This window comes from Macrobrachium rosenbergii, chromosome 4 (assembly GCF_040412425.1).
Source record: "Macrobrachium rosenbergii isolate ZJJX-2024 chromosome 4, ASM4041242v1, whole genome shotgun sequence".
NCBI classification, from domain to species: Eukaryota; Metazoa; Arthropoda; class Malacostraca; order Decapoda; family Palaemonidae; genus Macrobrachium; species Macrobrachium rosenbergii.
Window position 1 is genome coordinate 18,796,158 of NC_089744.1, and position 8,843 is coordinate 18,805,000.

An 8,843-nucleotide genomic window follows, 5' to 3' on the forward strand; every position below is an offset into this window, starting at 1 on the left:
AGTTACAATGAAAGTTTTATAAGAACAAAAAGGAAAGAAAGCACTATGTCAATATATAGAGCACTGAAATATTCAAGCTTCACACATCAATAACCTAAAAGAAAAAATTTTCTATGACATAGAAAGTAGAAAACAATAATGTGTGGTACGAATTCTTTCTGCACATGCTAGAATTTCTTACTTTACATATGCTAATAAGAATGTCTTCTATTATGCAAGAGACCTACCTTCCTCATCTAGATACTTGTAAGAGAGGTGAAGCCCCTCTACACAAAGCTTTGCTTTCAATGAACCTGGTTTGTAGTAGATGCCAGCATGAATCACTCCACTGTTATGTCCACTCTGGTGAGCAGCTGAAAGACAAATCTTAATCATAACCCTCTCCAATAACACTTAAGAGCATCATAATTCATTTTATGCAAAACTTTGTTTACGGAGAACTTAACTTTCAACCAGGAGATTTTATAATGGCATAATCAGATTGTATTTCCTCTCTTTTCAATGGACCTCAATGACAACAGGCATCAGTAAAGACTTAATTCTCAATAAGACACTATTAACCAAAAGGGAAGGGATATATGCACTACAGCACCTACATAATTAATTTACACACAAAACAGTGAAATTTAAACATTATTGAGGATGGTCATATAAAGCATACGTATTCAAATTATACAAGGTAAGGTTGAAACTCCTGTTTTTCATGGATGCAGGACATCTACTGAGATATCTGTAGTAAATGCCATGAGAACCTAAACTCTTAGCCATTTCTAAAATTTGTTTTATCCCTAAAGATAAAATGTCATCTCCAATTGCCTTTGGGTTCTGTCCACAAAAGACCCAATTTATTCATGTTAATTTTAGCAACATGAAGTCACCATCTACAAAGGGGATTTAAGGGAAATCACATACTAAACAGTTTGAATTCCACATTCCTCTTATTGCTTAGGAGATGGGCAAAATAATTCATTTTGCTCCATGTATTAATTAAACTTAACTAGTAGTAAAGTTTCAAATAAGAGGCACTGAATATCTATTAGCACTGAATTATGGATCTTCAAAATGAAGAAAAATAGAACTTACATGTGCTGTAAATAAACACCAGAAAAATTTTTATATAGTAACTTATACCACACTAAACACTGCCAGGAACATAAGGGATGCTGTAACTCCTGTAGATCTAACTTACTAACTTAGAGATTTGAACAAAGAACAGTGAAAAGTACCCTGAATAATCTTTTAATGTTTACTACTTTAGGATGAACAAGATCCCTTGTCATAGGCTTCCAATTAATCCAACTTAAAGTACATGTGGTTGGACTTGACCAATAGCTACCAGAATGCTCGAAAAACTACAGAAAACTGATTCTAGCACATGGTAAAAGATTCAATATAAGTACTGAATCCAGGCTATCCTGGATCTTCTAGAGACAGGGCATAGACATTTCCCTTCTTTGCGCTAGTGACCATGTCTTGTTAGCAAACTCATTTGTGAGAGATTTGTGAGGCCTTTAGCTTAGGAAAAAATGGAAAAATGTAAATATTTAAGATTTACTTTTTAAATACTTACCTCTCCATTAGATAGATTTTACTACCGCGGGCACGGAAGTAAAAGCTATATAATGGAGAAGTAGGTTCATTTCAAAAATTCAATTTCTCCCCACAAGCATTTGCTGCTGTGTTCACAAGCTTCAACATACATACCCTCCTTATACGTGGATATGCCTAGGCGCTTGATAAAAACACACAAATAACTTGGTAACCAGAGACACAAAAGAGTGTCCTGTCTTTTCAATTAGGCACTACTGTAATAATATTACATGTAGTAATGACTGCAAAGTCATGACAACCTATAAGCAAGACAATATGGCCACCCTTGTGCACATTATTTATAACCACTCTAGAAAAACTTGAACCCAAGCTATAGATACAGTTCTAGAACAACCTGAGCACAATCAAGGGTTGTGGTCCTTCTCCCAACTCATCCAAATCTACAGCCATCAATGAACATAAAATAACAGAATGAAATATATTGCAATACATAACAATGCAGTATATACAGTACTGAACAGCTATGAATTTGTCTTGGAAAAAAATTCAAGATCTCCTATTAATGAAATATAATAAGGGAAGACAGGCCCATGAGTCTGAAACTAGCACAATTTGGAAATGATAAAAGATAAGGAAAAGATGAAATGGAAACATTCCATTACAATAAAGCATCAATAGCAGACATATGCTTTTCTTATCACTGTCTTTATTATCCAACAGAAATGGTTTCACAGGGCCACCTTTAGTGAGGGTGTCCCTAAGCATCACTTTTCTCTGAACTGTGTATCAGCGATGTTTTTTGTCATTTTTCAGATTGCCGCAGGCTATGGAGGGCTGGATGTCCACAACAAGCCAAACCCCAAGCATGCCTTCCCAGGTCAGAGAGAGTCAAGCAGTCATCCAAAGAGCACAATCGTTAGTGCTCCTGCTCCTTGCCCTTTGTCCTTTTCTAACTTAGTGGAAATGACGTTACACTTTTTTCTCAGACCCCGGATGTCAGTTGCAAGTGCGCGCAAGCAGCCTACTTGAAGGTAAGTCTGAGCATGAAAACTATTTGCTGTCCTTCTGTTATTTCTCCCACTGTATTTCCGTTTTCACTTTCCCCTTTCTCAGCCACTGACTAAAGATCCTGGTGAAACCATATTTCCTTTATGAAGTTGATTATATGAAGTACAATTAGTGTTGCCTAGTGAGACTGCATAAGGTATCCCCCTTGCAGCAATTAAGGATTAGGGAGAGGACACTTATAAGTAAAAAATACTCGGGCAAGCCTTGGAACCTGATCATACCATTGTTTGGAAGAGGAGTAGTCTTTAATTTGCTAGAAAACTGCTTATGAGAGTGTTACTAGAACAATAAGCTGTTGTGTCATACCCTAAGAAATAGGGGAAATATTAGTGTCCGTAAGGGACGAATTGGGGAGCTGTTATTGGCTCATGTAGATTCCCTCACTGTAACAACCCATTCTGTTGGACTGGGTGAGTGATCAATGGGAATATTTAATTTATTAGTTCAAGAAAAAATCAAAATATTCAGTAACCTAATTCCAACTGGCAACCTAATCTAATTAAGTTATTTATGTCTTTTGGGGTAACTGTTAGCCTAAATTGATGGGATTACGTTGGTCTTTGTATAGCAAGGCTGCAATAATCACAGTAATTAATAACTAAACTCATCACCGAATGACCCTGTAACTATATATATATATATATATATATATATATATATATATATATATATATATATATATATATATATATATATATATATATATATATATATATATATATATATATATATATATATATATATATATATATTATATATATATATATATATATTATATATATATATATATATATATATATATATATATATATATATATATATATATATATATATATATATATATATATATATATATATACAGGCAGTCCCGGTTTACGACAGGGTTCTGTTTTTAAGCAGCGTCGTAAACCGAAAATCGTTGCAACCCGAAAAATTGTCGAAAATCATAAAAAATCCCAAGAAAGCCTTACTTTTAATGCTTTGGGTGTATTGAAAACGACGTAAACTGCATTTTTATTGAATTTTTCATCAAAAAACCTCCAAATTTTTATTATCCTGCCGTTTTGGAGCCATATTTCTTCCGCTGGATCGGTGTACGACACGGCGTAAAAACGGAACCCGCGTCGTAAACCGGGGGACTGCCTGTATATATATATATAATGTATATACACAGTGCGTCACCGAATTACAGCGGATTCGATGTTACAGCACTTTTTCAGCGCTTTAACAACGTTTACAGTGCCGTAACTTGATGTTGCATCAAGTTACAGCGCCGTAACCACTGTTGACAGCAAGAATAGGCATTAAGATAACGATGCTATAACTTGATGGAACATCAAGTTACGGCGCTTAAAAGCGCCAATAACGGTGAAACACCAACTTAGGGTGGAAATCAACTTACAGTGCGGCGCTGAAACAGATCCCCTGCCGTAAGTTGAGGACCTACTGTACATATTATGTATATTATCAGTTGTAGGAGTGTTCACACATAGCTGAAAGCCATACTGTACATTTTTATTTGTAATGTAGTAAAATAACTTTGAAATGATATTATGTAAAGTTTTTTAGGATGAGATTTTTTGTAGAGCATATCTCAAATATTCACTAAATATTTTAATTTGATTTTTGTGAGCAAATACATTTTTTATGATAAATGATTTACTGTACTGCACTAATTTTCAAATATTAATATTAACAATGTAAACAGCAAAAAACATTCACCAATGTACCAATGTCACTTTCTCTTTGTAAACAGAAAATGGTTAGGCTTGAATATTACTATATGAAAGAAAATGTATGTGCCTGAATATAGGGATAACTTGATTAGTTTTCACCTTGGTAAGAGTACAGCAACAGTTGTAGGAGTGTTCACATGTAGCTGTAAGCCATACTGTACATTTTTAAGGGTAATAATGTTGTGAGATGACTTTGAAATGATATTACATAAAGTGTTTTAGGATGATAGTTTAAGGTATATTTGGTGTTTGAACTACTGTATTAAAATAGGCAGTTATAAGCATTTTTAGATGGGTTCTCAAGTATTCATGAATTTTAGCTATTTGTGAGCGGTTGTGGTCCCTAACCCCTGCGAATATTGAGGGTCCACTGTGTGTATATATAAATATATATATATATATACACATACACAGTATTGAGTACTGTATGAGGGGGTTTCACATCATCAAATAAAGGACAGCTTACATGGTTTTGTAACTCTGCCTTTTCCTAATACTTCGTGTTGATTCTCGAAGACTGGGTGCATATATCTTTCCATTTTTATAAGATTAATCAAATATGAACTTTGAAAGAGAGTTTTGACAAGACAACATAGATCAATTATATTTTATTTCTAACAAGACGACAGGGTACAACTATTGTATTTATGAACAAACTTACCTAACCGGTCTTCCTTCTCCACTACACATAGTTTCAAATTTGGGTGCCTGATGGAAAGCTCTCGAGCTGCTGCCATTCCAACAATGCCTCCACCCACCACAACCACATCGTATTCCGGCTCATAGCTATAATACATTAAAATTTCATTTTTTCAGACTATAAATATAAAGTAATAAATATAATAAAGTAATAAGTAAAACTGTTAAAAAAGCACTATCTGCTCAAGATGAAAAAGTTGATAAAAAAGTAAACCATTATTTTCCTAGGGTCAAGCACATCAAAGTTAACTCTCTCCAATAATACAGAATTCTTCATAAATACTGTATATTTTGCCAATTTTCTAAGTTTAACAAGAATATTTTAATGTTACCGCCTCTAGTAGCCTACTTATAAAGCAAACACAACTTAACATGGATTAAACTTTTAAGAATTCATTGAAACACTAATATCTCAATAAAAAATACTCAGTAATTGATAGCCAAATATTTATACTGATGCACTGTACATTGCCTCCACTAATAGCTCAATAAGGGATAGTCATGTCAGAATCCAAACTTCCTTCAACATGACAAAATATTAAAAAACTATTAAAAATTGAATCATGTAAAATCCCACAGTGCTTAGTAACAGCCAACGATTCCAGAAACTTTTAAAATGAAATGTTAGTGGTAGTAAGAGAAAAAGACAAGAAGTGGCAATTAAGAAAATAATGCATGGTTTCATCCTTTAAATAAGAAAAAATGGGTAAATGTTTAAATTATATACTTTTGCTCCATATATCTAATACAGTAAAATGAAACCTTTTCTAAACATGGGCACATAGATTCCTCTGAGAGAAAAAGATAATCTGTCCAAGTGATATAACTTGCTACCCAGGAAAGTTATCTGATCTTCAAAGCAGAGGGAGTTTAAAGTTCCTGGACTAAAATGAAACAAGTAAAAAATGCGCCAAAGTTTCTTCGGTGCAATCGAGTTTTCTGCACAGCTGCTACAGCGTATAATCAAGGCCACTGAAAATAGATCTATCTTTTGGTGGTCTTGGTATATGCTGTGAGCCACAGCCCATGAAACTTTAACCATGGCCCGGTGGTGGTCTGCCCTATATCGTTGCCTGAAGCACATTATTATGCCTAACTTTAACCTTAAATGAAATAAAAAGTACTCAGGCTAAAGGGCTGCAATTTGCTATGTTTGATGACTGGAGGGTGGATGATCAACGTACCAATTTGCAGCCCTCTAGCCTCAGTAGTTTTTAGGATCTGCGGGTGGACAGAAAAAGTGTGGACAGAAAAAAGTGCGGACAGACAGACAAAGCCGGCACAGTAGTTTTCATTTACAGAAAATTAAAACATTAAAGGTGAGCACAATGTCTACAGGGTACTTCACATTCTTTAGGATTTTTATACCTTTAGAAACCCAGCACCTTGACAAATTTTATTTTGTATTCTTTTTTTATGATAATTACTTTTTTCATTTCAATGTTTGACTTCCACAAAAATTCAAAATCATCTGTCAGTGAGACATGATGTCATGCCTATGTAAAATAAACAAAAAAAGCAACAGGACTTACAAACACAACTTGAATTCATATGATGACAAATTGGAAACTGAATCCACTTCTCACTTACAGACATGTTTATGTTCCAAAGACCAAGGTGTAACCCAACACTAAGACTGTGTTGGGACTTACTTTAGATTATCATGCTAATTTTTTTTGTTTATGAGGTAGAATTTTTATAACAATCAAAACAATATACAATATCATAAAGTTCTTTTTAACTATATCGCATCTTTAACTGAAATCCCAACCAGTAAAACTTGAGATATCCTACCATAAGTTAAACACATCTTTATGATTGTTTTACTGTCCATTCAAGGAAATCCCATTATACAGCAACTACTTTAGTCAGTACCAAGCACTGGCCACAAAATGGCCACAAAATGACCTACATCAACAAGTGACTGAAATTTTAGCCAAGTCAGCATGGTTAGGTCAGCATGGATGGGACTTAAACTGACTTATTTTATAGAATATTACAACCTAAATGATGATGGGACTGGAAAGGACCAAGGTCAAGGGGATACACCAAAAGGAGCAATCTGTTTTAAAAACAAAAAGTTAAGTCTGACTAATCTATCCTGAATGGCTTAGGCTAATGGGATAGGCAAATTCATGCCCTTTTCTGTTCCAGACCCAAAGAAAACAAGACACAAGGAAAAGGAAGGAAGAAGGGCGAGGCTTAGCCATGAAGGGAGCAATACATCTGCCTTTATGGGAAGAAGGGTAATGAGAGTCAGGAAAACCAGAAGTAGACAAAAAACAAGAATGTCACTGAAATATGCAATTCAGTAATTACCTATTTCAACATTAGGACTTCAGAAGCAATTTCCCTTGACATGTAGTTTCTATACAGTACTCAAAAAACATGATATAAAAGTCACGTCATAGCAGTAAAAAATTATATGGCTATCAGCTATTACAGGAGAAAGATCAATTTTATTTACCTCCTGGTGATGGTGGGCCACAACAGAAAAAGTCAAGGATGGAAATTAGGACTTAGCATTTCAAAAGAATTCAAAGTAGACCTAGCATTCTGTATTTGTGTATGCATAGCTTATTTCAGTGTCTGTGTAACTATTTTATTAATAAAGTAATTACTTCAACTGGAATCTGGACCTAGGCTACTGATGGAATATCCTAAGATTTAGTAAGACTTGAAGGCCTATAAATTACTGTACTGTATTATTGTAATCAGCACAAAGCAGGACTTCAATACCCTGCATATTAATTCAGCTTTCTTCATCTGACACAGGTAGGCTAGAATTGATTATCAAAACTTAAGTTCATACAGACCTCTTGTGAATCTCTCATTCATGTCCAACAGCTAAAAAATATGATTTGTCAACATTTACATATTCACAAGAAAAACATGAATAGATAGTAAGTCAGGCAATTATATTTCACTAAGACTACAATATACTCTGTTGCACATTACATACTGGAAATTATGGATGCATGCAAATGCAGTATCCTGCATTTACATGTACTTAATCTCAAGGCAGTTTCTGATGCAGTTGTGCATGAGTTACTTCTAAAAGATTATGAGCCACTGAAATTGTTGATGAACCCTTTGAGCATTTGAAACACTACTTGCATGAAAGATTGGAAATTCATAAAGTATTCATTTTATGAAACATTAAGAAGATTTCCTAAAGAATGTATCTTAGGTCCAATCCTATTTTGTATAAACACGAATGGATTCTCAAACATACTGCAGAAACATGAGGTGAAGTCTAAGCTATTTACATAAGTTACCCAATTTTATTCTTCATAAGTGACAACAAGGATACAAATGAAAACTGAATAACATTCTAACCAGTATCATGGAAATTTAACCTAGGCTAAATAACAAGAAACTTAAGTTGTATTGGTGGAGACAAAAATTAACTTATGAAGCCTTAAGCTAGTAACAATCAGATGAACATTCTAGACCAGATTAGCCTACTGATAAAAGTTTGTAACTAGGGTCTCTTGTTGGACTGTACTTTGTCTCTTACTGCTCAAATCAATACTGATCTAAGTGTTACTGAATATCACCTTGAAAATATTGCTTGTTAACAATATCTTGGTAATTGTGTTGTTAAGAAACTGTTGCAGAAACTGAAGATTTGACAGCTGATATGGCGTATGCCATATTCCTCCACTGTGTAGTAAAGTCTACTGTAGGGCAGGCCTATAATAAATGAATTTGCAAGTCCCACTGACAAGTATACCTTAGTTTAACCAGACCACTGAGCTGATTAACAGCTCTCCTGGGGCTGGCCTG

General features: G+C 34.3%; 1 protein-coding gene across 1 annotated transcript in view; it reads right to left on the reverse strand.

The window, feature by feature from the left end:
* Window positions 1–8,843, reverse strand: part of L2HGDH (L-2-hydroxyglutarate dehydrogenase) — a 50,330-nt gene that overhangs the window by 40,745 nt on the left and 742 nt on the right. Inside the window, exons 2-3 of the mRNA XM_067090470.1 lie at window positions 5,017–5,141; window positions 228–353 (exon numbers count right to left, since the gene is read on the reverse strand). Of these exons, the coding sequence (XP_066946571.1) occupies window positions 228–353; window positions 5,017–5,141 (251 nt within the window). The remainder of the gene's footprint in view (window positions 1–227; window positions 354–5,016; window positions 5,142–8,843) is intronic.